Here is a 27969-nt window from a genome sequence, read left to right on the forward strand (position 1 = left end):
GGGGCTGGCAAGCCTAGGGGAGGTGGGGGCGGGGCGGGGGGAGGTGGGGGAGGGCGAGGATTGAGCCGCGGGTAGAGAGGGCCAGGGAAGGGGCGGGAGTTGGGGGAGGGAGAAGACCTAGGGGAGGGAGAAGCGGGGGAAGGGGAGGGGAGCAAAGGCCTGCAAGGGAGGGCGCTGGGGGCGGACGAGGGGAGGTGGGGGTGGGGGTAGGGGTGGGGGTCTTGCCTGCGGGGGGAGCCGGGGCGGCCCCTTGTCCGGCCACCCCCACTGCCCAGTCCCGCTCCCGGCCGCGGCGGCCGCAGCAGCCGCAGCAGTAGCGGCTACAAGATGGTGAGCGCCGCTGCCTTCCAGCCCCGGCCTGTCGCCCCCGGCCCGCACCCCGGCCCTGAGGCGGGACGCCCCCCCAGGCCGCGCACACTCACCTAGGACCCGGCCGGGATGCCGAGGTACGGGGCCGCGGGCCCAGGCTGGGGCAGGCACGAGAGCGCGCGGCCGGGCCGGGGTCAGGGGGTGGTGACCGTTCGGTCGGGGTGTCCGGAGCTTTGTCCGCGGGCACAGGGCAGGGAGAGGGACGGAGAGGGCCGGAGAGGGCGGGGGCTGCGGGTCGCGGGGTTCAACTAGGCGGGGGTCGAAGGGCAAGGCCAGCGAGAGACCCTGGCGGGTGCGTGGGAGCCGAAGGTCACTTCCCGGAGGGAGGGGGCGGGCAGAGAAGGGGATCTCCTCCCGCCGACGCCGACGGGCACCTTCTTCGCCCCCCCCTTTGGTGCGGAGGCTGCAGCAATAGCGAGCAGCCGGCTCTGGGGGGAGCCTGCGGGATTGGGGGTGGGGGAGTCAAGATTTGCGGGTTCGGGTCCCCGAAGGATCCTATGTCCGGAGCCCAAGGACCCGCCTGCAGGCCCCTCCCACTCCGTCAGGTCTTTGTCCAGCGGCCCCTGTGTGTATATGGGAGGGGGAAGGGGGCTGGGTTCCTGGTCCGGAGATTCCCCAGCATCTTGACGGGGCAGTGACAGGAGACTGAGGCCACTTTGGGCCCTGTGCCCCTAATGCCCAGCCTTTTCTTTTCTTCTAGCCCAGGAGAGCATAGACTTCTCAGAGTCAGGGTGTTCCAGGAAGCTGCACTTACCTTCACCCATGGGCTACAGGGGAGCCGCACTGAGCTCTCAATCTCAGCCCCTTAAACTTTCCCACTCCACAAACCCACTCTTGGTCTATTAAGATTTCTTTGCTAGGAACCCGCTCTATAGAGGGCCCTCTGCAGAAGGCTGGGCACACAGTAGGTGCTCAGCAAATGTAGACTCCCTTGCCCGGCCCCTCCATTTTCAGTGCCTCTTCTAGGCGGAGGAGGCCTGGGAAAGGGGTCTGCGCGGGGGAGAGTGTGAGTGGCCCTGGAGCCTTCGCTCAGCCGCAGCCTGGAGCGCAGGGGTGGGTGGACGGGTGAGTGGGCTGTTAAAGGGATGGTCACTAAATCAGGATTAGGCCGTGGGGCTGTCAAGCTGCCTGGCCCTGTCTCCATGGATACCTAATTTGGAGAATAGAAGACGGAAGAATGTGTTGTCCGCAAGGCTGCGGCAGCTGAGCGGTCTCCTGACTCTGTCCGGGCAGCGAGGAACCGGGATCCGGTTCCAACTTCATTTTGGGCTCCTTGGGGAGGGGGGGCGGTACGAACTTCTCGGTTCTCGGGGCCCAGAGCCTTCCTCGTGGATCCTTTGGTGTGGGCCAGGTATTGCTGTGGTTCAAAGAACTCTGAGCACCGGGAGCCCCACGCACTCCCGAATCCAACCTAAAACCCCGTGCAACCTTCGGGACATGGGCAGGCTAGGGTTCTTCAGAACCCCCATCCCGGAGCTTCTCGCCAGGAGCAAACGCCATCTTCCGCTGTGACTTAGCCCCAGAGGACGGACGCTCTGGGCGGCTTGGTACTGCGGCGCTACGGGCACCCAGGAGCCGCACCGGTACCCGGAGGTCACCCAAGGGGCGGGGGGCAGCAGGGGGCGGAGCGGGGCTTCCTGGGGTGGGCGAGAAAGGGGCGGGGCTTGCCTGCTGGCGGTGCCGGGCCGGGTGACAGGTCTCGTAAATTCCCCTTTCCCATATTTAACGCCATTTCATTTATTTCTACTTGATTCCATTGGCGTCCGCAGCAGCCACCCTTGTAAGGAGTGACCCCAGTGTCCTCGCTGTAATGTCTTCTGGGGGAAAGCCTACTTGGGCCGCAGGAAATTTAGCTACGTGAGGCAGTGAAGTGCTTCTGGAGAGGCTCAGATAACCCCCATTCCTCAGGGGGCACACCATCTTTCCAGGAAAAGAAGAGAGGTCTGAGAGACACAGGGACGTCTCTGAGGCCCTGTGAGATTTTCTGGCTATGGTATAAAGAAAGGTGAGCTGGGTCAAGGATCCTGGGAGTGGATAATGCCAGTACACACATTGCAGGGGGTTGGGGAGAGGTACCAGCCCCCAGTGTGTCGTTCTCAGAGCCTTTACTTGCCTTCCATCTGGTCTTCCTGGCCACAGATTTTTATGGAGCAAGAATCTCCTCCCCTCCCCCTCCTGGGCTGCAGCTTAATTGCTGAGGTCTTAGACTCTCCACGCAATTTCACGCCTCTCTGCCTTTGCTCTTACTGTTCCCTCAGCCAAATGCCTTCCCCATTGTCTCTGTCTTTCCACAACCTCCTCATTCTTCAAGGCCCAACTCAGATGCCACGCTTCCTCCATGTAGCCTCCCCTTAGCCCTCAGCTCTGGATCTCCCTTCCGAGTACTCCTGGCTCTGCACCTGTGCCCCCTTCAGCCTTTGTGGCTCAGTCCACACTAGGCTTTGCCTCCTGGAGGACAGAGGCGGAGCATATACTTCCCTGCACTCCTCCCCCATGGACCTGGCATGGGGGCTCAGCACCTTGTGAGTAACTCATAAATATTTGTTGGCTGAATTAAAGGAGTTTTATAAGGACAGCCTGCAAAGCATAGAATCTGGACATTTTCACACCAATAGTTATGTGCTCCTGGTTAGGTGGAGACCCCTGGGTGGGTCTCCTCTTCCTCCTCATTGCTCACTCTCCCCCTCCCCCCAAGTCAGGGAGGACTTTGCCCCTTCCTTTCCCCACAGACCAGCATTCTTTCCTTGCCATTATCATCCTGTTAAACAGAGAGGCCAGTCAGGATCCATATGGATCACATTAACAATTGCTTATTATCTGGGCCAAGACTGCCCCCACTCTCCACCCCCTGCTCCTACTGCTGCAGTTGCTGGACCCTTAGGAGCCCAGCCTCCCCTCCTTCCTTTCCCGCACCATTGGTCAGGCAGGGAGGTCAGGGGACAGGCTGGTCTCCCTCTTCCTCCCTGTGCCTTCTAGCAGAACTGCTTCTTCTTGACTTGGTTGGCAGTTAATGATTCCTTTACCCTATTTAATGAAAACCAGGTCCCCCAAAGGAGCGCAGCTCAGTGAGGTTTCAGGGCTGCAGCATGGTGCAGTGGACCTGAGGCCCATGTGCACCTGTAGTTTGCAACAGTCCCTCCTTTCCAGTGGACATAGCGAGCCCCACTAGGCTGATCATGGGTATACTGGTATCTTCTGCTGCTCAGCTCTGGCACTGCTCTCTTATGGGAGCTGGCAGACTAGTGAGCAGATTAAGGCAGGAGAGACCCTGCAAGACTGTGTGGCACTGGGTTCCTAAGCCTTGTGTTGCAGTCAAAGAAGCAGGAAATCCTATAGTTTCCTGGAGAAGTCGCTGAGTTAGCCTTAATGGCTGGGGAGTTTATGTTGAAATGCATAAAACCCAAGAATGCTAGGGATGGAAGGGGCCTTCAAGATTACCCAGCCTGGAAGTTCAAAACTTTTTTTTTTTTTTTACAGAGACAGAGAGTGAGTCAGAGAGAAGGATAGACAGGGACAGACAGACAGGAACGGAGAGAGATGAGAAGCATCAATCATCAGTGGGTGTTTTTTTTTTTTTCATGGCGTGTTGCAACACCTTAGCTGTTCATTGATTGCCCTCTCACATATACCTTGACCGTGGGCCTTCAGCAGACCAAGTAGCCCCTTGCTGGAGCCAGCAACCTTGGGCTCAAGCTGGTGGGCCTTTGCTCAAACCAGATGAGCCCGCGCTCAAGCTGGCGACCTCGGGGTCTCAAACCTGGGTCCCCTGCATCCCAGTTCAACGCTCTATCCACTGTGCCACCTCCTGGTCAGGCAGTTCAAAACTTTTTTGACTTATAGACCCCCACAAGGAACCAGCAAAAGCTGTCCCCAGAAAAATGCACTTGTATCAATTGACATCAGACTTTGCATTCTGCTTTAGAAGGTCTTGGAACCCCTGTAACCCATAAGACCCAACATCTAGAAGCCCTCACCTTAGTCTAGCCCCCTCTGAAGGGCTGAGAGCAGAGTTGGCCTGCAGCCCAGCACTCCTGCCTTCACACACAGGGCTCTCTCCGTGGCCTGATTACTAGCAGGTGGAGAGGATGAGCTAAGGGACCAGAGGTAGTGGGTCAAGGTGACTGATCCCAGGCTTTAGTGGGAAATGTTCCTATTTCCCAGGCTGGGGTGTGGGTTCATCATCTGATCTCTGAGTATGTCGCCTGAAGAGAGGATGCCCAGGGCTTATTTTGTTTCAGGATCCATTTGTCCTTAGGCCAGGATGAGTGGCAGAAAAATCTAGCTTCTTCTCCAAGCACTTCGTAAATGTCTTGATAAATTATAGTTAACACACAGCACTTATTAAATATTCTATATGTCACCTGTGAAATGGGACCAAGAACCATGCCTACCTCATAAGCTTTATTGTGAAGATTAAATGAGCCGGGAGCCCAGAGCTGGGAGTCCTGAGAGTTCTAGTCTTGAACTGTGAGGGCCTGGTCAAAAATGCAGGTGACAGTACTCAGAGCTCTCATTGCTGTTGAGGCTGCTATTTCCCTTCTTGGCCTAGCCAAGGAGAGGAGACTTCAGTGGGAATCACCCAGGTGCCTTGCTTTCTTTTCCTTTAGTACTGAGGCAAGGACAGTGTCAGACCCAATTCACCTTGGGGACTGGAGGTGGGGTAGAGACTTATAAAGAATTGGGCAGTGGCCATAGTCCATTCTCCATAGGGGCCGATTTTATGATGACCAATCATGGCCCTCACCTTAGGGGCCAAGCCCTGGGCTGTAATGACTCTGCCACTAATCAGATATGATCATTCTGGACAAGTAAGTCCTTTACTCTGTTGGGTCAATGTCTTCATCTACCAAGTGGGGATAAAAATATTAGTAAGTAAGTTCATAGGTGACAGAGTTCTGGTTTCCAATAGTGTTCCCCTTTGTTTCTGAAGTATATACCTACCTTTTGTTACTCAGGGACTCCTGAGAACCACTTCCTAATGTAGGAGTAGGAAGAAAATGGATGTGTGTGTGTGAACATCTGGCTCATGGCAGGTCTCTCCAGACCATCTATGAAGCTGTCTCCATGGTAGTCAGGGGGTAGAGAAGGACAGCCAGCTTGGCTATGCAGGAACTTGGGAGGTGGAAGCATACCTCCCTCTGCCTGCCCTCACTGCTCAGGCAGACTTGGGTCACCTACTCCCCAGGCGGTGCTGGGATTAATCAGGGATAGATAGGAAGGTGCGACAAAGAGGCTGCATTTTGTTCTGAACAGACCTCTGTTAAGCAACTTCTGTGTCTCAGCACTATGCAAGGCCCTGGGTATACCTCAGCCAGGCTCCAGAGGGTGCCCAGCTTAGGATGGGATTCCTGGGCCCCTGAGAGTCCCCATGTACTTACTGGGCACCTGTGTACCCGACCCTGGCCGGGCCTTCAGACCTTAGGTCTCTTGTAACAACTTCAGCTTCTCACATGGCCAAGGAGGACCAGAGCACATCCCTAGCCCTGGCATGGTTTGCTTTGCCACAGACACCTAGTGTAATGCATGGCCACACTCACTGCACTCTCAGCAGGTCCTGTGTGCCAGGCCCTGGGTATTTTATCCAGGCAGCCATTCATCCAACAACCATTATTTTCAGATGTGGTCCCACCTTCAAAGAGTTTACAAGACAGTGGGGACCAGCAAAGAGGCAGAGGGAGAGGCTATGTTTTCAGGACCATGCTCTTTGTCTTCCTTGTGTAGAAGGGAGCCACTCTGAAGGAGTGTGAGCTTGGAAGTGGCCTGCTGAGAGCTGTGTAATGGGCACAGGATGCGTTGGAGAGGAGAGACGCAGGGAAAAGACCAGTACTTGACAGCAGGGCCTTGCATCATTGGTGGAGTTGCAAAAAGATCCGAGTTTCCCCAGGAGTGTGAGTGTGTGGCTGTTAATCGGTGACAGAGGCCCTAATTCAGTAGAAATTAGTGGGAATTTGGGAGAGCCCAGCTACTGCTGACTGGCCTGTCTGGCCCTCTGATGCTCAAGCATCGGGTACCTGTTCTTTTCTCCAGGCCAGCAGGGAAAGAAAACCTGGCAAGATTCAGGATATCCTGAAAGAAGAACAACCCGCCCCCTCATGTGGTTCTGCCCTGCCCCTACCCCGTCTGTCTGGGTTTCCCTGGGAACTCTGGTCACCAGGGAAAATCGCCCCTTCCACTCAATTCCTCAAAGAGACAGCATTGGTTAGTGACCAGACCTTCACTCCTCTAAAACAGGGATCCTCTTTTAGACAGACTGAGTTCTACGTGGAATGCCATTCCTGTGTCACCATCTTCCATACTGGAGCCCTCTTCAGGCTAGAGTTTTAGGGTCAAGATCCCTGTTGGGAAAGATGAAGGTGCCTGCCTACCTCTTTGGGATGGGGAAGGCAGCTGGAGGACCGGACCGGGGCGGGTTGCCTGTTCAGTGTGGGACTCGTTGGGTTTGAAGTGCCTGCTAGACAGCGCAAGTGGCCCAGAAAAACTGCCGAGAGGAGGGGAAGAACCCTACACCCTTCCTGGGAGAGCGCCTCCCAGTAGAAACAGCCTCTGATGCTGAATGCCTGTACTGATGGGGAGGGAGTTCATCACTGCTAGAGACAACCTACAAGTTCTTAGCTAAGATTGAGCCAAACATCTTTCATGGAGGGGTGCGGGGTAGGGTAGGGACTGCACTGAGCTGCACAATCTGCCACCCAGTGATGATCGTTCAAGTATTCGGAGATACTGTATTTATATTTGATCCTCAGGAGTCTGTCTCCTTCCCAGTAAACAGTCCCTATTCCCCTATCCCTGATGTGTAGGCAGCTAGCTGCCCTGACTCTCTGATCACTTTCCTTAGGGTGTGGCAGTGCCTGGGGTTTGAGACCTGCCATGACCTATTTGGTACTTTGAAGTGTGCTAAGTAAGCTCTGTGGTTGGTGGCTGAGTATGGCAGGGAGTCGAGGGAAGAGGGCTCAGGGGAGGCAGGGAAGTTTGATGAGGATGCTGGGAATCAACCTATACTTCCTGGTTTTTTAGCTGATGGATGGAAGAGCCTCTTCTTAGGTGAGAGGCAGAAAAGTCTGGAGCCTGACCAGGCAGTGGCACAGTGGATAGAGCATTGGCCTGGGATGCTGACAACCCAGATTCAAAACTCAGAGGTGGCAGCTCATCAGCTTGAGTGCCGAGTTGCCAGCTTGAGCATGAGATCATGAACATGACCTCATGGTTGCTGGCTTAAAGACCAAGGCCGCTGTCTTGAGTTCCTTGGTCAAGGCACATATAGGAAAGCAATCAATGAACAATTAAGGTGCCACAACTATGAGTTGATGCTTCTCGTCTCTCTCCCTTCCTTTTTGTCTGTCTCTGTCTGTCCCTCTGTCTTTCTCACTGAAAAGAAAAAAGAAAAGCATTTCAAGTTAGACTTCCTGGGCAGGCATCACAGCCTAGCATGGTAACCTAGACAAGTTAACTACTTCAGTTTTCTTCTCTGTAACATGGAAATAACAGTCACATCTGCTTTCAGGATTATTGTAAGGATTTTTTTTTTTTTACACAGATGAGAAACAACTACTACAAGTTGATACTTCTCACTTCTCTCTCTCTCTCTCTGAAAATTAATTTAAAAAAAGAAACTTTAATTTTGTGTGTGTGTGTGTGTGTGACAGAGACAAAGAGAGAGACAGACAGGGATAGACAGGAAGGGAGAGAGATGAAAAGCATCAGTTCTTTGTTGTGGCTCCTTAGTTGTTCATTGATTGCTTTCTCATATGTGCCTTGACCGGGTGCCTACAGCAAGGTGAGTGACACCTTCCTCAAGCCAGCGACCTTGGGCTAAGGAGGTGACCATGGGGTCATGTCTATGATCCTTTGCTCAAGCCAGTGACCATGCACTCAAGCTGGTGAGGCCACGCTCAAGCTGGAGACCTCGGGGTTTTAAATGTGGATCTTCCGTGTCCCAGTCTGATGCTCTATCCACTGCACCATTGCCTGGTCAGGCTATTTTTTTTTTAAATTTATTCATTTTAGAGAGGAGAGAGAGAAAGAAGGAGGAAAGACAGAAGGGGAGGAGCAGGAAGCATCAACTCTCACATGTAACTTGACCAGGCAAGCCCAGGGTTTCAAACCAGTGACCTCAGCGTTCCAGGTTGATGCTTTATCCGCTGCGCCACCACAGGTCAGGCTTATTGTGAGGATTAAATGAACTAATATGTGTATAGCTCTTAGAGCAGCACTTGGCACATGTGTTGGGATCCTACAAGAGCAGAGTTGTTGCTGTGGTAGTTTAGACTTTGCCAATACCTTCCCCTCAAGTTCTCATTCTTTCTCTGTTCCTGTGGCCCCCTGCAAGGTGTGGGGGCTACTACCTTGAGAACAACCCTGCCCATTTACACCCAGGTAGACCGGCCAGGCTGCATAGCTGGAGTTACTCAGCCCAGCACCCTGGGGCTGGAAAGGGTGGAGGAGGGGACAGAGCCACGACTGGGGAAGACTTGGTGGGCTGCCCAGGCCTGCTTCCTTACCTCTGCTCAGGCCTGGCCCTGCAGGGGTGTGGAAAGGGGGAAATTGGGGTACAGGAACATAGGGTCACCAAGATTTTAAAGCTTAAGTTTTGGAGGTCACATGCCACCTAAATGAACCCAAGTCAACCTTGGATCCTAAACCTGGCGGGGGGGGGGGGGGTTGTGGCTCTAGTCTTGGGCTGAGACCTGTGGTCCGTGACCACTGATGAGTTCATGGATAGAACTGTATTTCAGTGCTTTTGATTCCTTTTGTTGCCCCATGTATCTTTAAATTTTGTCTTCCCCCAGCTTTACTGAGGTATAATTGACAAAGTAGTTCCATGTATTATTTTTTTTTATTGAAGTATAATTGACATACTGGTTTCAAGTGTCCAACATAATGATTTAATATTTATATATATTGCAAAATGATCACAAGACATCTAGTTAACTTCTGCCACCATAAAAAGCTACATATCTTTCCTGTGTATTTTTATCTTATGCATTGAAAAGTATTTTTGAGAATAGGTCACACATTTAGCAGACTGAAAAAGGGACCCATGACTGAAAACTGGTAAAGAGCCCTGAGCTCATCCTCCGTCCCACACTCATGGAGGGCCAAGTCCCAAGGGACAAGGAGATGGGCACTGGCAGGGTCTTACCCAGCCACAATTGTGGTGGTGCCCGAGTTGGACAGTAATCACAGCCTTCTCCACCGTGTGGGTAAGCAGCTTCACTCCAATCCACTTGAGGCCCTGGGAGCCTTGTGCATAGCTGTCACTGTCTTCAATGTGTGAGTGCCCCTCCTTTCCTCCCTCCCTCCCTCCCTCCCTCCTTCCTTCCCTCCCTCCCTCCCTTCCTTCCTTCCTTCCTTTCTTCTTTCCTCCCTCCCTCCCTCCCTCCCTCTCTTCCTTCCTTCCTTCCATTTTTGAGAGACAGACAGATGGAGAGAGATGAGAGGCATCAACTCATAATTGCAGCACTTTAGTTGTTCATTGATTGCTTTCTCATATGTGCCTTGACTGGGCAGGGGGGTGCTCTAGCCAAGCCAGTGACCCCTTGTTTAAGCCAGCGACCTTTGGGCTCAAAGCCAGTGACCATGGGGTCATGTCTGTGATCCCACGCTCAAGCTGGTGATCCTGCACTCAAGCCAGATGAGCCCGTGCTCAAGCTGGCAACCTTGTGGTTTCAAATCTGGATCCTCAGCATCCTAGGTCAATGCTCTATCCACTACACCACTGCCCTGGTCAAGCAGGGAAGTTTTCTGAGGGAGGGAAAAGGACTGGGTGCAAAGGGAGCAGGAAAAGGCTGCTGGGCTTAAGAACTGCTGTGCAAAGGCCCAGGCCCAGGGGCAGGGCTGTTTGAGCAGGGGAAGGAATAAGGAACCCATTTTAACAGGGGACACCAACTCTAAATAAGACCTTTAAATTGTCAAATGTGCAGGGGACTTATCCAGGGGAACTCAAGAGGGAGCCAGCAACAGATCAGAGTCTAAGTAGCCCAGTAGTCTGGGAGCACCCCAGCTGCAGAGCTAGAAAGCGGCGTTCTAGGCAGAAGCACCAGACAGAGCAACGGCCTGGAAGTGTGAAAATGTATGATCTAAAAAAGGCTGGAGGGATTAGAAGAGACCAGAATGGTAGGGTCCAAGGCTGGGAGGAATGAGAAACTGACCCACCCCTGGTGCCAGGCTAAGGGGGTTGGTGTCTACTCCGTGGTGAGTGGGGGTTGAGTCTGTTTTATAGAAGGACCACCCTGGCAGCCATTCAGAGAAGGATTAGGAGGGCAGAGACATGAGTTCAGATCCTGGGCCAGCCGTGGTGGGAGATGTGACAGCTGTGGGTCATTTCAGAGAGGGTGTCAAGGTGACTCAGGGGCCAGCTGGATGGGTGGAGACTGCAAAAAGTGGAGAGACAGGCTTCCAGGGTTTCCAGCCTGGGTAAATGCGCAGTCTCTGGAAAAGAAAGGCAGAGATGTTTTTCCTGGAGTTTTGAGATCTTTGTGGGCCTCCAGGGGATCCGGGAAGTCTTAACTAGATTCCTAAATCTCCCCCTCGAAGATTCTGGATCATGAAAAGTGTGGCTCAGGATGAAGTTGGGTCTGGTGTGGTGGGCTCTCTCAGGGACCTGAGGGGCATGTGACCTTGCCTGGGCAGTTTCTAAGAGACAGAAGTTTGGGAATGAGGGCATGTCAGGGTCCTGGAGCTCCTCCCTTTGTTGGCAGAGGAGGTGCTGGTGAGAGGTGTCTCAAGAGAGGTCAGAGGGGTCAGGTGCCAGGTTAGGGCATCCTGGGAAGCTATGGTTTGGGAATCGGGCTACATTTTTAGTGATGGTGAGCTCAGTTTCCCTCATAGCCTCTGCAGACCCACCTGACAGTCACAGTCAGGGGTGTGACAGGGACCTCATCCCTGCAGGGCAGTGGTCTCCATCCTGGAGTCCGGCAGGCAGCTGGCAAGTTGCATTTCTCTCCTTGAATCCCTTAAGCCCGTTGGATCTTCTTGGCATCAGAAAGCATACTGTCCTCCTTCACCCTTACCACCTTCCACCATTTTCCCAGGCTGAAGCTTCTCTAGCTAGCCCTCTTAGAGCCAATTCAGAGCCTGCCCTGGTGTCCTGCATAGCCCCTGGCCCCCCTCCAGCCAGTCTTGACAGTACCACTCTTCCTTCAATGCCCTCATGCCGGCCTGTGAGGGAGCTGCTATATTCTCTGGCTTCTCACTGGAGGAAACAGAGAGATCGAGACCCTGTGCCACACCACAGAGGCTGACTCACTGCCTACACCATCTGAGCCACAGAAGGCAGGTGGGACTGGGAGCCCCACACCGATGCCCTGGGCTTGCTAGGATCGGCTCAGAGACCCATAGCCCTGGGTCAGTCTTTCAGGCTGGCCTTCAGACACCTGCCTAACTTAAATCACCGATGAGTCAAGCCTGCATTTGTCAGTCCCTGGGAGCAGCTAGTAAAGGTTAGGAAGGTGGAGAAAAGGAGAAGGAGTATGCCCTGCTGCAGAATGGGCTCACACCATAATTGTGCCTAGCAGCCTGTTGTGGGGACTGAGTGACATGGAGAACAAACCTCAGCCCAGTACCAATGGCCTCTGGGAGAAAACAGCCCAAGCTTCCAAGCCCTTTGGAATGCAGAAAGATAGGGCGATTCCTTCCTCACTTTCTGTCCCCTCCCAGGGCCCGGGAGTTGAAGTCTATCCCTAACCTGGTCAGGTAGTGAGAAGTGGGTGTGGCAGGGTAGGCAGTTCCCAGCCTCAGAGGCTCACTTCAGCTTGGCTTCCATGAAAACTTGTATTGGCTCCGTCAGTAGAGCCCATCTCAAGCAAGCATTCGGGAGAAACAAATGAGCCTTACTGACCCTTCATGGAGGGTGAGTGACTGATAGCCTGCAACTTCCCACAGGTACAATTGGTTTGAAAGAGGATGCTTGTTAACCAGAATGGTTTTCTGTTGCTGAAATTCCTGGCAGCCAGCCTAAGTGAAGGGAATCCAATTTAGGCAGGTGAAGACAAATTGTGTATTCTTTTGGAGAAATGACTAAGCTAATTCTCCCATCCTTGTGTCTTCAGGGAGTTGGGGTGGGCACAGGTGTCACCCCATCCCCAAGCCCTGTTCCTGGATGCAGCCTAGCCTGGGGGAGGGGTGAAGGGGGTAGTGAAGAAAAGGGCTCAGAGCAGCCCCCAGCAGCACAGCACCAGGAAACCTGGAGGAGCTGTTGGGAAGAAGGGGGTAGGGGAGAGTAGGGACTTAGAGCTGGAAAAGTGATTAGCTGTGCTGATGAGGGTGAAGTCAGCTTTGGCAGCCCCCAGAACAGCACAGGAGAGAAAAAGAGCTGTTATTCACAGAGGGCTGACAAAGAGGCAGCCAGATCATAGTGGGTACCTGCAGGTCCCTAAATCCTAGGGACAGAGCTCTTCATGGGGATTTGAGGCGGGATTTTGTTTGCAGATAAAACATTGGGAGCCTGTGTACTGGGTCCAGCTCCTGGCTCCCCAGGACTTGCTGCAAGAGTAGGGGAAGCCCCGGAGCAACCCCCAACCTCCTGGGGGGGGGGGTAGATGAGCCGTTTGATCAGTGAGTGTGTAAATTGGGATTTTATGGATCGCTTATTCACTGCTGGAGCTGAGGCCCCCAAATTCCTCCGTGCCCCAGAATGCTTAATCTAGTCCTGAGCTTTCTCCTGGGAAAGGAAGGAGGACAGCTCCCCACAGGCCCCCACCCCTCCTGCTGTGTTGCCTCCCAAGGCCCCAGGCTTTGTCATTGCAGGTTGAGTAGTTCCAATGTGCTAATACACTCCCTGGGGGCCATCAGGCAGTGGGACTTACCCTTCGGTGCTGTGATTGGCCAGAGATCATGGGGGGGTGGGGTGGGGGAGGCGCCCGCATCCTGGCAGCAGCTGTGTGCGTGTGTGTGTGTGTGTGTGTGTGTGTGTGTGTGTGTGTACATGTGCGCGTGCGCCTGTTTGGCGGGAAGGGGGTTGTGGGGTGTCCAACTTGCTCAAACCACTGGGCAGAGACAAAGGATCTCCATCTAGCCTGGAACAAGAATTAAGACCAGAACAAACCTCGTCCCTACCTGATCAAGCTGGTTATGGAGCCTACCTGTCCATCTTTACACCCTCTTACTATGTCTTTACAGGGTGGGAATTTATTCACTGTGCGTTGAATAGATGGATGGATGAGTGACCATATGAGTGACTGCCATTTAAAAATATTTATTTCCACTGATGTGAGAGAGAAAGAAAGAGAAGTATTATCTCTCTGTTCAATTTAGCTGTGCACTCACTGATTGCTTATCACATGTCCCTGATGGGTCAAACCTGCAACCAACCTTGGTGTGCCAGGACAATGCTTTATTCACTAAGCCACCTGGCCAGGGCTGAGTGACTATATTTTTAACTGTGGTTTTGTCTGCTGGAATAATCCAGCACCTACAGATTCCTAAATCTCCTGTAATTCCTAAATGGCCCTTCCCACCCCCACTGAGATTCACTTTGCCCCAGGCCTGGCTGACACAAGGCTGGAGACTAGGGACTGGCCAGGCCTCAAGGGGTAGAGCTGTGATCCCGGACTCAGATGCCACTGGAGAGTGCTTTCACTGTGGTCACGTTTCTCCCGGCCAGCTCCCATCTGTCCTTGGGATTTGATGAGGATGAGGAGGATAAGGCAGGGGGGATGGGTGTTGAGCAGCCGAGTGAGGAGGGAAGGAGGCACAATCCAAAGGACCAGATGCCAAACTGCCCTGCCTACTTCGTCCTCCTCCTCTTCCTCTTTGTCTCGTCTTCCTCCTCCTCCTTCTCCACCTAGTCTTCCTCCTCCTCTTCAGCCTTCTCCTCCTCTCCTGGCCACAGGAGAATACACTGGGCTGGTGGGGAGTGTTTGGTCCAGATAGCCTGTCTTCCTTCCTTCCTGGGGAAGCTGGAGCTCAGCTTTGCCCTTAAACTGCTTGGGACTCCAAAGGAAAAGAGTCTGAATCCCGGGGAAGTCTATCTGGAGATCCTAAGAAGTGAGTCTGCCAGTCAAAGAGAAAGCTACAGAGGTTCCCGTTGTAGTGGGAAGCACCCTGGCTGCAGAACCGAGTGCTGGCTGAGATTAGGGCAGCACTATCCAGCAGAACTTTCTGAGAGGATGGGAATGCTGTGTGTCTGCTCTGCTAATACAGTAGCCATAACCACACATGACTACTGAGTACTTGGAGTGTGGCTAGTGCTGTTGAGAAACTGAACTTTTAATGTAATTTAACGTTAATAATAAAAATTTTTATTTTTAATAATAACTTGTAAAATAATTAATACATTTTAGTGAACTTAAATTTAAATAGCTGCCTGTGGCCAGTGTCTGAGATTTGGGCAGCACAGGATTAGAGTCTGTGTTGAGGGATAGAAGCCAAACCTTTGGGTGCAAACCTCTTTCAGGCCGTGGCCTTGGGCAAGGCTCTTCCCAGAATAGGTGCTCTCTCTCCAGTCTATCAGACCACCCAACCCCAGGCGGGTCATATACAGGGGATCATTTACTCCTGTGGGTGGCTGAGCTTCCCTTAAGAGGTCCTGGACCATGAGGGGCCAAACACCCAGGGACAGACCAATAGCCCAGGGTGACCAACGGCACAGGGTGAGAAAGGAGTAGCTGTACGGAGTTGTAGACTTTGCAGCATTCTTTTTTTAAGATTATTAAAATTTATTGATTTTTTTAGAGAGAGGAGAGAAGAGTGTGGGAGGAGCGGGAAGCATCAACTCGTAGTAGTTGCTTCTTGTATGCATCTTGACCAGGCAAGCCCAGGGTTTCAAACTGGTAACCTCAGCATTCCAGATCAATGCTTTATTCACTGTGCCACCATAGGTCAGGTGATTTTGTAGCATTTTAAGAACTTCCATGGGATTGTCAGTCCTAAAAGGCTTCCTGGAAGAGGGGAGCTGAAGGTAGGCTTGGGCTGGAGCTGTGCCTGAGAGCTCTGAGAAGGCCGTGTGTTTGGCACCTAGGCACATTGGCCAAGGCTGGGAGAGGGAGAGGCTGGCAGAATATTCTGAGAGTCCCAGCTTCCCTTCTTACTAGGACCTTGGGAGAACCACTCCCCTTCTCTGGGTCTCCATTTCCTCTTCTGTAAAATGGGGAGCATATGAGAATCTGGCAAGGAAGTAATGAGAGTGAAACTGGTGACCATGAAAGTTCTCTGCAAACACTAGTTGTCTGGGAGGAAGGGAAGATTTATCCTCAAGGATGCTGGCCCCTGGCCTGGCCTCTCAAGACACAACAGATGGTCGCAGCCTGTCTATAGCCCTGACCAATGACTCAGGCAGGGATTTCTGCACTCCCCCCTCCCCCTAGTGCATGCACACAGCCTAGATGGGGGCCGCTTGGCCAGCCTCACTCAGGCTGACCTCCTGCTGTTTGGCATTTGACATATGAGGAGTCCAGGGCCACAGCACACTCCAACCCACCCCCAACCCAGAGAGGAGCCAGACTGGCGGAGAGGCCTCATACCTTGAGGAAGCAGAATCCCAAGGGCCCTGATCTCTTTACCATGTGTCCAGTGGCATTTAATGGGAATTCCATTGCCCCTTTTGTCCTCTCCTAAAGGCCTGGCTGAGGGAAGAGAGGAGGAAGAAAAAAAAAAAAAAGGAGGCCAGGTGGGGTGCCTGGCAGCTGACGTGGGTGCCCTTCAGCTGCAAGCACCGTTCTCGATCCACCCCTGAGGTCATTCCCTGGCTTTGCTCCTTGCCACCTCACCATCTCACTGGGCTCAAATTTAGTCACCCTAACTTTTTTCTTTATTTGGACACAGAAGCATTTCAAGCCTCTTTGCTTATTAGTCATCTGTTCATCCATCCTTCCCTTGAACAGGTCTATTAAAGACTTATTGTGTGCCAGGCACTGTCCTAGGTACTTGAAATATGACAGTGAACAAAACAAAGGCCCTGCTTTCATCGAGTTTTATAGTGAGTACAATAAAACAAAACAAATAGCTCAGCTTATGATGACTGCTACAGAGACCATCAGGTGGAGGGGAACAGTGAGGTGGCAGTTGGGCGGAGACCTGAAGTGAGGGTGTGAGCCATTTGGAGACCTGGGGAAAGAGTGATGAGGCACAGAGCGCAGCAAGGTCAAGGGTCTGAGGTGGGAGTGAGCTGGGTGTGGGGGACCAGCAAAGGGGCCACCATACTGGAGGGAGGCCCAGAGGTAAGGAGAAGCAGAGCTTTAGGACCTGACCGGCCACAGTGAGGACTTTGGCCTTTCTTCTGAATTGGATAGGAGCCACTGGAAATTTCTCAGTAGAAGAACAACATGGTAGGACATGTTTTCAAGGTTCATGGTGGCTGCTGTATTGCGAATAAAGAGCGAGTGACAAGGGTAGAAATGGGGAGGTGAGATAGGAGACTACCGCAGTCATCCAGGTGAGATATGTCACTGGAGGTGGTGAGAAGTGGTTGCAGTTGGGATGGATTTTGAAGCCAAGGCCAATCTGACTTGCTGGTCTGTGTGAAAGAGAGATTCAGAAGTGACCCCTGAGCCGCTAGAAAGGATGGAACTGCCATTTCCTGAGATGGGAACATGGGGAGGGAGGAGTATTTGGGGCATTAGGAAGTCAGAAATTTGATTTAGGACATTTCAATTATGCCATTTAAGCATTGGGAGTGGTGATGTCAGCGAGGAGGTTGAACATGCCACTGCAGAGTGCATGGGGAAACTGGGCTAGAGGGCCACGTGTGGGAGTCCTCAAGGCAGAGCTGATGGTCAAGGCCACAAGATGGGGCTGGGTCTCCAAGGACTTCATGTGAAGAGAAGGTTCGAAGGATAGAGCCCTGGGCTCTGCAAGACTCAGGGGGAGAAGGTGAAAGGGGGACATATCAGAAGCTGAGGAGGTCGGGGGGAACAGTGAAGGAGTTTCAGGAAGGAGTTGTTAGTGGGGTCCAGTGCAGCTGAACTGAGCTCCACTGAGGACTGACCATAGGGTTCAACAACATGGTCATACAGCACACTGCAGGCAGGTGTGCGGGTGACTGGAGTGCCCGGTGTGAAAGCCTCGCTGGGAGGAGTTCAGCAGAGGAAAAAGGAGTAGCCGTGGCCGGGCTCAGTACTGCATCATGATATTGTCCAGATACACCAAGGTTTCACTTTTGGTCCTGGTCAGGGTACAAACAAGAATCAATGAATAAGTGGAACAAATCAAGTTCTCTCTCTCTCTCTCTCTCTCTCTTAAATCAATAAATAAAAATAAAAAAATAAAAAAGAGAATGGGAGGGGAGGAATAGGAATAGTAATATGTGTCTTTCAAACTGTTTTTTTTTTGTTGTTGTTAAAAAGCAAGCAAAGAGCAACAGGATATAGTTAGAGAGGAACCCAGAGATTGTTTTGAACATTTCACTCCAAAAGATGGGAGGATAGCAGCATGTCTGTGGGTTGATGGGAATGATGGAGTAGGGGAAACTGATTGTGCAGGACAGGGGAAAACTGAGGGAACAACATTCTTGAGTGTTGAAAGGGAATGGAACCAGTGCAAAGAACATCCTCTGTTCTTGCTGTCAGGAGGGACTTTCTCCAGCTTTCCCAAGGAGGCAAGGGGTCAGTTGGGGATGGAGTGGCCTGGGAGGATGCATGAAAGAGGCAGGACTTTCCAGGGGGCCTTGAAGGATGGCAAAGAGTTGGGAGAGAAAGGGCATTTCCAATGGGTGGGACTGTGTGAGCACAGGGCTGATTTTTTTTCTAGATTTAAGTCCTGTGCATGGAGAGGAAAGCTGGCTTGCATTCATTGTTGGAGGGACCAAAGAAGCCTGGGATGTTCACAAACAATAAACAGAGAGGACAAGCAACTTGCCCTGCACAAGAAGAGAATCAGCCCAACAGTGACACACCCGCCCTGACCATCCCCACTCCTCGAGCTTATAATATGCAGCCCCCTTCCTCATCTTCCTATTTCCCTTCCCTCCCCCAGCTCCAGGTTCACCATTTCTCCGCCCAAGGACTATAGGGACAGGGAGCAGTGTTCAGAGTCTGTGCAGGGACTCCTGCTCCCCTCAGGGATCTGGCTCCTCAGTCTGCTTCCTTGCCTTACCACAGCCTGTAGAGGTGGGAAAACACTGGCCAGGGGGAGAAAACCCCTATTCTGATCCTGCTCTAGGGCTCAGTTTCATCACATGCAAGATGTCTACTTAGGTGAGGTGTTGTGGGCAGTGAGTGATGAATATGCCCCGTGCTTCCCACCTTTAGACACCATTTTAGGGGCTGCCCTGATCCTCCCTCCAAAAATAGCATCGACTGCCTCCCAACTTCCAGAATTCATTCTTTTTTCCTTCTTTCTCTTATTCTCTCCCTCACTCTCTCCTTTCTTCCTTCTTTTTTTTACTTCCCTCCCTCCATGACCACTTTAACCTTATCTTCTCTGTTACATGATAGTCTGTGAGGATGGGCCAGTTTGATCCAAGTTTGCATCTCCAGCTGGTGACATGCAGTGTGGCACACAGAGGGTACTGTGAAAGTGTGTGCTGGCTGGCTAGAAAAAGGACAGGGTACCTGCAGAAAATGGGCCGCAACCATTGCAATGAGTTTGCAGCTGCCTCTCTGGCCTCCTTGGGTTCCTCCCTAAACGTTTATTGCTAGACCCTGTGCCAGCCCCTAAGAGTTCCCCTAGGCAGGTTTGTGGGGTCCCAGCTGTGCTGGGCACTGCTCTCTGGCATGACCTGGGGAAAGAGCTTTCTGTGCGGCAGGTACTAGGACTGTGGCAGGTGAATGGTCCTTAGGAGTCCTTTTGTCACCCATCCCTTTTCTCTATTAATAGAGTGGTTGGCACGAGGGGGCAGGGCCCAGCCAAGCTGATGGGGGAATAGTACTGTTCTAGGTCTGCCAGGCTGCCAGAGACCCCCGTGGGGCAACAGTTGTGAGCAGTAGATAAAAAGCCTGGGATAAAAGGCCTGTGGGAGCTCTGGTGAATAGATTAATGAGATTTCCATATGAGGGCCAACAATGGGATTCTCTACTCCAGCTCTTTTGTCCCAGGCTGAGATAATGGAGCCCTGGGGACATTGCCCAAGAGGAGGCTGCATCAGCCCCTTCACACAGGCCTGGAGCTGCAACGCAGCTACCCCTCCTTCTCTGCCCTGCCCCTAGCCCTATTTGGTCCAACTCCCTCCCTCCCCATGGGTAATGCAGTTCTGAATCATAGAATTTCTGTAAGATGGGGAAGGGGTGGGGCCTCCTTAAGGAGTTGGAGTGGGGTATTGATACTGCATGGTTGGGGTCCCTTACCACTGCATCTTTATAAAACTTAAAGGGTGCCTAGTGAGAGAAAAGTTTGAAGATCCACCATCTACACCAGCCATTTCGCTTGGCAACTGAAGAAAGTGAAGCATAGAGATTAGGTGTCTTGCCCATGGGCACAGTGACAGCTCAGGGTGTTTGCTGCCCTGGGGTTCCAGTGTAGGAATGGAGGAGTATGTGAGGGAAAAACAGTTCCTTTACTTTCACACTACACTGCTCCACTACTGACACCAGATGTGTGGGTTTTCTACACCAGTCAATTCCTACAAATTCTGCTAAGTTCTCACACTACTTACCTGGAGATAGCATCAGATCTCATAGGTTGAGGCAGTGGTTCTCAAGGTTTTTGGAAGTCGGGGCGCACTTAAAATCCTACAAAAATTGTAGGTGCACTATATACAAACTTCTGATAAATATGTTATAATAATTAAGTCAAATATTAAAGAAAAAAATAAGGTCCAAGCGTGCTTTTATGGTAATTAAATGAAATAAATACAACACAATTAAATTTATTCTGACATTAAAAAAATTTTTATGTTACATTTTTTGAGTTATGCTTTTTAGAATTCGTAAAAAAGAGGGGTTAAAAAATTTAAAAACAACAAAGAAGTTATCTTTTTATATATATATACAATCTTAGTAAGATTTAGTAAATTCTGCAGGCCTCAGTGCAAATGTGTTTTTTCATTCTTGTGTTTATGAGAAACATGAGCCTGATGTGTCCTAGCAATTTCTTCAATGTTTGGACATATATTTGAAAGGCAAACTCTCATTTCCTTGTCAATACATTGAAGAATTCCTCTCCTTTTACTCTTAATTGTGTTGAGTGCAGAAAACCCCCACCATACATATCATCTTAACTTTACACCAAACAAAGGATAGAAGAAACTTGCCTCCAGTCTTTCTGGGGAACATGGGGGTAAACAATCCAGCACCACAGCTTAACAACCTTTTGCAACCTAATCAGGCAAGTGAGGAGGGGGGTTGAGCAGACTGTCAGTTTATAGCCAATTCTCCATTCCTCTGTCCCCCCAAAATCTAAACTCCAAAAACTTTGTTGGTTTTTTGGTCCCCAACAGGCACATATTTCTCTGGAATCCCATAGGGCGCACCAGAACCACTGGGTTAAGGGCTCAGTCCTACAAAGCTGCCCAGTTCAGATGCTAATCCCAAATCAGGGCTGTTACTTGCTTCTGACCAGTGGGCCATAAACTGGAGGTTCTCATGCCCCCCTCCTTGGATCTGATTAATTTGCTAGATTGGCTCACAGAACTTGGGAAACCAGTTTACTTGATAGATGACCAGTTTATTATATTATTATACAGGAATAGGACTCGGGAGCAGCCAGGCAGAGCAGATGCACAGGGCAGTGTGTGGGAAGAGTGCAGAGCTTCCATGCCCTCCCAGCACCAGCGCCCTCTAGCACCTCCACGTGTCCCCTAACCCAGAACCTCTCTGAACCCCCATCCTTTTGTTTTTTTGGGGAGGCCTCATTACACAGGCATGATAGATCACTGGCCATTGGTGATTGAGCTGAGTCTCCAGCACCTCTTCTTTCCCAGGAGGTGGGGTGGTGTGGGGCTGAAAGTTCCAACCACCTGTTGTCCGGTTCTCCTGGCAGCCAGCCCCCATCCCTAGGTTAACTATGGCTTTCCGAAAATCAACTCATTAACATAAACTCAGGTGTGGTTGGAATAACAGGCTTGGAATGAATAACAAGTAGCTCTGAAGCTACTTCAGGAACTGAGAGGACAAGAGACCAGGCTGAAGGAAATATGCTCCCATTGCTTTTATGCTTAGGAAATTCCAAGAGTTTGGGAGCTGTGAGCCAGGAAGAGTGAACAAAGACTAAATATATATTTCTTATTCTAAATCACACTATCACAGCCTTGGTCAGGCCTGGTGCACAGACTGCCCTCCCAGGGTCCGTGAGTCTTTATTCAAACCCAGTTCTCCCCGATTCAAAACTTACACTTTTTCCCAAGCCCCAGGGACTTTCCTTATCTCCAGTTCAGGTGATATAGGGGACTTGAGTATAGTCTGTGACCTTGGGAGGGTGTCAGGGTCTCCTGGGGAGATCCCTCATGCAGGAGGCTGAATGTTAGGATGAGCAAGGCCTCTGGTGGGCCCTGAGTCTCTGTGTAAGAGCAAGAAGGCTGTGACTGGTCTGGGTGGGGGCAGGGAGATCGTATGCTCTACCTTAACCCCTCTGAGAGGGGGAGGAGAGGAAGACAAAAGGGGAGGCTGGTCATGTTAGGAAGCACCCAACTGAGACTGCATTTAAAGCTCCAGAGAGATGAGACAGAGTCTACATGTATGTACACGCATAGACATATGCACACGTGCCTGCTGCTGTGCACATCTCTGTCCAGTCTGGGTGTTGTAGGCATGAATGCTGGAGTGTGCTTAGGTTCATGTGGGCCAGCACTCTCAGCCTCTGTGCAGCTGGCAACCTTACCTCCCTCTCAAACTACTGTCCTCTTGCCCTCCTTGGGCAGTGGCATTCTGGCAAGACCTTTGTTCTTCCCTTGGAAGAGGTGAGATGGAGTCTTGAGATCAAATGCTTTGTGACAAGTGGCTGACCTGGTCCTCTGCTTCCTAGTTAGATCACTAAAGGACCTCTAGCAGAGGCCAGATCATTGCCTTTAGACAATGATGCATGAAAGGAGAAGGGGAAGAAAGGTGGGCTGGTAACTAGTGAGGGACTTAGGGTACAGGAGGTGTTTTTCAAGATGGGAAACAATTAAGCTTGCCATGGGAAGGGAGCCAGGATACAGTAGCTGGGAGGAATAGTTAATTAATGAAGAAAGATCCCAGGCTGGACCAGGATGGGATCCAGGGCTGGGGTGGATGGACCCTCAGGCTCCTGTCTGCAAAGTGGATATAAATGCAGATAAAGATGAAAACAGACAGCCATCATTCCCGGTTTTATATGTTTAGGAAAAGTGCTATCAACTTCAAATCTCTTTTATCCATATTAAGGAGCCAAAGCACAGATAACAGTAAACAGAAAAACAAACAAACAGGTTTGGGGTCCTTTTGGTAACACAATGGTATCTGCATTTGTATAACTGATGTTACCTCACATGACCCTGCAACCAGACCACCTGTGATTTCTGATGTCCCAGGAAATTACTCCATCTGATACCAGGTAGTGCCTCTGATCTTTGGAGACCCCTCAATAGGAACTGGAAAATTGCATATCTGGCCCCACAGACCTCACACATAGCTCTGCTGTCTCTATTCTGCCCTCTTATCATTAGTGTTCAGGCTCACCTCTTAACTCTAAACAACAGACTGCCTGAGGTGAGGGCCATGTGCCCCTTGGTAATATGGAAGAGAATTGCCTAGAGTGGAAGGCTGGCATCTAAGGGGATTGAAGGTAGAGATCAAGTCGGCTGGATGAGCTGCCAGGGACAAGGGTCCCTCTGGGTAGGGCTAGGAGCAGCTTTGGAGGGGCTAATCCTGGAGTAGATGAGAGTGGGTATGATGCTAGGACAGGTTTTGAGAGCCACAGGTGGGTTACTAAGGAAGCTAAAATGTACACTAACTGCACTGCTGTGACCTAATGTTGCCCCATCTTCTCTGGAATATGATTTTTCTATTCTAAATAACCTTTTTGCATTTTGATGAAACACATTTTTGGGAATGAGGCAAGTGGCAACATGTACCCTGGGCACACAGCCATCATGTGCAGAGTTGGGTATGGAAACCAGGTGCTCCGGAAACCAGACTTCATGGGGCAGGGACTGAAAGAAACCAAGTGGAAAGGAAGTGAATGCTTCTAGGTCAGCCTCTGGGATTTCCCAGGGACGTTGAGGCACTTCCAAAGACACCTGAATCCTTCACTTCAGGCCCCAAGGGGGTCCTGGAGACTCTGGGAAGACCGAGATGAACAGAGCACTTGGCACTATCAAACTGCTGACCCTGTGCAGGCCTCTTACCTTGACACAACCTTAGTCTCTCTTTAGTACCTTCCTAGCACATGTGGGTGTTACTGAATGAGCTCCACTTGGACTTGACTATTTCCAGGGCTAGGGTGTCCCGCCGGTTGCCTGACTCTTCACTACATTCGGTTTAAAAGTCAGGGCCATGTGTCCTAGAGGGCAAGGCTAGTGTGGCCAGCACAAAATAATAATTGCCTATAAGGTGAAGTTAGGGCCAAACATGCTCCTTCCAGATCTCTCTTGTTCTAGGGGAACTATTTTCAGATAACTTTAATTTTGGGACAAGAGGAACAAATCTAGTACAGTATTGTGTACTTGGTGCTGGAGAAGGTACTCCAGGAGGGTGTGGGTGCTGGAGAACCAGCATGTCCCAAGCTGCAGTCTCTGTGGGCTCTGAAGGGCCTCACTAGCTACTTCTCTCTTGCAGCTCTGTCGAAGATGCACTGGACACCGGAACACGCCCAGCCCCTCAACCAGTGGCCAGAGCAGCACCTGGACGTCTCCTCCACCACCCCTTCGCCAGCTCACAAATTGGAGCTGCCCCCTGGGGGTCGCCAGCGCTGCCACTATGCTTGGGCACACGACGACATCTCTGCCCTCACTGCCTCCAACCTACTCAAGCGTTACGCAGAGAAATACTCCGGGGTTCTGGACTCGCCCTACGAGCGCCCCACCCTGGGCGGCTATGGCGATGCCGCCTTCCTCAACGGAGCCAAGGGGGACCCGGAGTCTTGGCTAGGGCCAGAGTCACACTACCCCCTGGCCTCACTCCACGAAAGCCTCCCGGGAACCAAGTCGGGCAGTGGGGGCGGCTCCGGGGGCCTCGGGAGCTCCCCGGTTTTAGCCGGGAACCTGCCTGAACCCCTCTACGCCGGCAATGCGTGCGGAGGCCCGTCGGCGACTCCCGAGTATACAGCGGGCTACGGTGGCGGATACCTGGCTCCGAGTTACTGCCCGCAAACCGGACCCGCGCTGCCCCCGCCTCCTCCCGCCGCGCTGCTGCAGCCGCCGTCTGCGCCCGGCTACGGCCCCTCGGGGCCTCTGTACAACTACCCTGCGGGGGGCTACGCGGCGCAGCCCGGCTACGGAGCGCTGCCACCGGCCCCGGCCCCGCCGCCCACTCCCTATCTGCCCTCGGGCCTGGCGGCGCCCACGCCCCGGCCGGCGCCCGCCTCCTACGGCTTCCAGGCGGCTGCGCAGGGCGCGGAGGCCGGGGTGTCGCTGAAGCGCAAGGCTGCGGACGAGGGCGCAGAGGGCCGGTACCGCAAGTACGTCTACGAGCCCGTTAAGACCCCGGCTGCCGAAGGCGCCGCCTGCCCCACCGCGGACAACGGGCTCCGGGCGAAGCCGCGGGCAGTGGCGGAGGCGTCGGGCAAGTACGCCGGCGGCGTGCCGCTCAGGGTCCTGGGCTCCCCGCTCTACGGCCCACAGCTCGAGTCCTTGGAGAAGTTCGCGGAGCGCAGCCCGGCGCCGGGTCCCCGCGGAGGCTTCGCCGTGCTGTCGGAGGAGCCTCCCAAGGGGGTGGACTCGGGGGCCCTGGAGCAGGTGACCGGCGAGGTGCTAGACTGCGGGCCCCCGGTGCAGTGGGCGGACGTGGCGGGCCAGGGCCCGCTGAAGGTAGCGCTGGAAGAGGAGCTGCTGTGGCCCCTGCTGAGGCAGCCTCCCTACCCCAGCAGTGCGCGCCCGCCGCGGGCCGTGCTGCTCTTCGGGCCTCGAGGGGCCGGCAAGACGCTGCTGGGCCGCTGCCTGGCCACGCAGCTGGGCGCCACGCTGCTGCGCCTGCGCGGCGCCGCGCTGGCCGCGGGCGCTGCGGAGGGCGCGCGTCTGCTCCAGGCCGCCTTCGCGGCTGCGCGCTGTCGCCCGCCCGCGGTGCTCCTCATCAGCGAGCTGGACGCGCTCCTGCCCACCCGGGAAGACGGCGCCGTGGCCACTGGCGCGCTGCAGGCGCCACTGCTGGCGTGCCTGGACGGCGGCTGCGGCGCGGGGGCCAGTGGGGTGCTAGTAGTGGGCACCACCTCGCGGCCCGCGGCTCTGGACGAGGCGACCCGCCAGCGCTTCGCTCTCCGCCTCTATGTGGTGCTGCCCGACGGCGCCGCTCGCGGACAGATCCTGCAGCGGGCGCTGGCCCAGCAGGGCTCCGTGATGAGCGAGCGGGAGCTGGCAGCTCTGGTGCAGGGCACCCAGGGCTTCTCCGGGGGCGAGCTGGAGCAGCTGTGCCAGCGGGCAGCGGCCGGGGCGGGTCTCCCGGGGCTGCAGCGCCCCCTCTCCTTCAAGGACTTGGAGATGGCACTGGCCAAGGTGAGCCCCCGGACCTCCGCCAAGGACCTGGACTCGTACGTGGAGTGGGACAAAATGTACGGCTTCGGACACTGACGGCGCGCCGGCAGCCGCGGGAGCCGCTGCCCTCCCTCCCCGGCCCTGGGAGGGACGTCTTGAACTCACTAGTCTGGGAGGGCCGAGTGATGAATGTGGAGAGGGAGAAGGGAGGGGACTGTTGGTGGATATTTCTTTTCATGGGAAGGAAAATGCTTCTGCTAGGCAGATAGATGCCATATGCGCTGTATTCTCAGGTTTTTTTCTATTTATTGTGGACGGGAAGCTCGCCATTTCCGCTCCTTGGATGAGCAGACCCAGGATGGGCTGACACCCGGGACCTAAGGACTCCTGCTCTCTCGCCACCAGTCCTTTTGTCTCCTCGCTATCTGAATTGCTCCCTCCTCCCCAGTCTCCCCCTTTCTTTGCATGCACCTAGTTTTCTCTCCTAGTCGCTACTCCTCCGCCCCCATCCTGGCCTTGTTTCTCTTTTGCTACTCTCCCCTGTTTCCATCTATCACCCTCTGCTTCTGTCTCCATCCCTTGCTCTCTAGCCTGTGTCTCTTGTTCCTTCTCCTTACCTTCTGTCCCTCTCATTTAAAGACTGCAGTGTCCCTTTGCAGGAGATCTGGAGGTCCAGAGGCTGATGAGGAGGGGGTAGGGAGTTCCCTCCCACCCCATTATCCCTCACCCAGCTGCAACCTTGGGTCTGGGGTGGAGGGTTCAAGCAAAAAATACCCAAAGAAGGGTTTTGTTGTTGTTGTTTATTTGTTTTTGAGGGGGAAATCTCAGAAATGTAGCGTGTTTAATATTTAGGCCTCTTATTTTTGTAAGATGTGTAGAACTTGCTATTTTTCTTTTTCTTTTGACAACTCAGGAAGAAACTGAGCTAAGAAAGAATGTTAGACTTTGACTACTCTCCTGTGTGTTCCCCACCAGCCACCCTAACCCTCCAGGGGAGCATATTTCCCCAAAAGACTAAGAAAGTGACTTGTGAGGAAGGGGAGAGGAGGACCCAGATGGACACTTAGACCCCTGCTCTTCCTGGGACAGAAGCAGAATGTATTTGTAGAGCTTCCCTCTCCAGTCCAAGGTTGTAGGCAGGGGTGTTAGGGAGTGGGTTGTGAGATTTTGACAGCAGTAGGTTTTGGTTCCTTTGTGCTGCCCTTCCAACTGCTCGCTCTCAGCTTAGTATTTTCTATGAAGGGTTAACCAGTCTTGGGATGCCCTTGCCCTCCTGCCCCAGATCTAGAAAGTAGTCTGAGAGGGTCCAAATGGGAAGGTCATCACACCTGTTCGTTGCCCAGGCAGAGGTGTTCTATAACTTAGGCCCAAAGGATTCCCTCTGGAGGGAAGACAGTATGGCCACGAGTCTGGTTGGGCACAAAACTGACTCCAGACTCAGCCTTCCTGTCTGCTAGAAAGCTCTGAGGAGGGGTGAGCTCCTGTGGGGAGTGTCCTGTGGGGAACAGAAGAAGTTCTGTGGGGAAGTGTTCTTCTTCTCCTAGGGATTTAGGTCTTGAGGGAAGGGAGTGCCAGAGGGAGAAGGGGATGGGCAGGCTGTTTTCCCTGATATTAGGGGTTTATTCTCATTCCACCCACACTTCCTACCAGAAGCCGAGGCTTGGTGGGCTTTCTCGTGAGAACCATATTCCTCGCCTTCCCACCCATTCCCCTTGATGGGGCTTCAGCAGTTTGCCCCTTCTCCCTCAGGGAACCCATTTTACAACTCTGATATTTGGTCCAAAGTTTGAGGGAACAAACCCTCATCTCTAGCTTTTTTTCTCCCATCCTAGTCTCCCTTCCTGTTCCCTGCCTGCCCTTACAGCTGCTACAGTCTCTGGACCACCTCCCACTCCCAGCTGGAAGGGTGTCTGGGGGAACATTTCAGGTGCCAAGGTGCTGAGGGCCTGTACTGGCCTGGCAGTGTGAATAGGAAAGCTGTTCTGTGTTTGTCCCCTTTTCATCTTTGGTCTTTTTTCTGGCCCTCCTCTCCTTGGAGCTGTTTGCGGGACTTGGGTGCCTCAGAAGCAGTGGGATAGGCTGTAGGGTGTTGGCTGTAAAAGACCCATAGAAGGAGCAGAGGAACGAGGAGGTTCTCTCAGGTGTGT

General features: G+C 52.9%; 1 protein-coding gene across 3 annotated transcripts; it reads left to right on the forward strand.

The window, feature by feature from the left end:
* The first annotated feature begins 289 nt into the window (after positions 1–289).
* Positions 290–27955, forward strand: FIGNL2 (fidgetin like 2). 3 transcript variants are annotated; one of them, XM_066353882.1, is made up of 3 exons: positions 1604–1952; positions 2139–2374; positions 23973–27955. In XM_066353882.1, the coding sequence occupies exon 3, from the start codon at positions 23984–23986 to the stop codon at positions 25916–25918; it is 1935 nt and encodes a 644-aa protein (XP_066209979.1). In that variant the 5' UTR covers positions 1604–1952; positions 2139–2374; positions 23973–23983; the 3' UTR covers positions 25919–27955. The 3 variants fall into 3 exon arrangements, with proteins under 3 accessions (XP_066209989.1, XP_066209979.1, XP_066210000.1); XM_066353892.1 differs by lacking the exons at positions 1604–1952; positions 2139–2374 and adding an exon at positions 290–446; XM_066353903.1 differs by lacking the exon at positions 2139–2374.
* Positions 27956–27969: the final 14 nt, after the last annotated feature.

Source organism: Saccopteryx leptura, chromosome 1, assembly GCF_036850995.1.
Source record: "Saccopteryx leptura isolate mSacLep1 chromosome 1, mSacLep1_pri_phased_curated, whole genome shotgun sequence".
NCBI lineage: Eukaryota > Metazoa > Chordata > Mammalia > Chiroptera > Emballonuridae > Saccopteryx > Saccopteryx leptura.

Bases quoted from the DNA above. Each gene is read 5' to 3' on its own strand.
- FIGNL2 (XM_066353892.1), top strand. From the start codon at position 23,984: ATGCACTGGACACCGGAACACGCCCAGCCCCTCAACCAGTGGCCAGAG.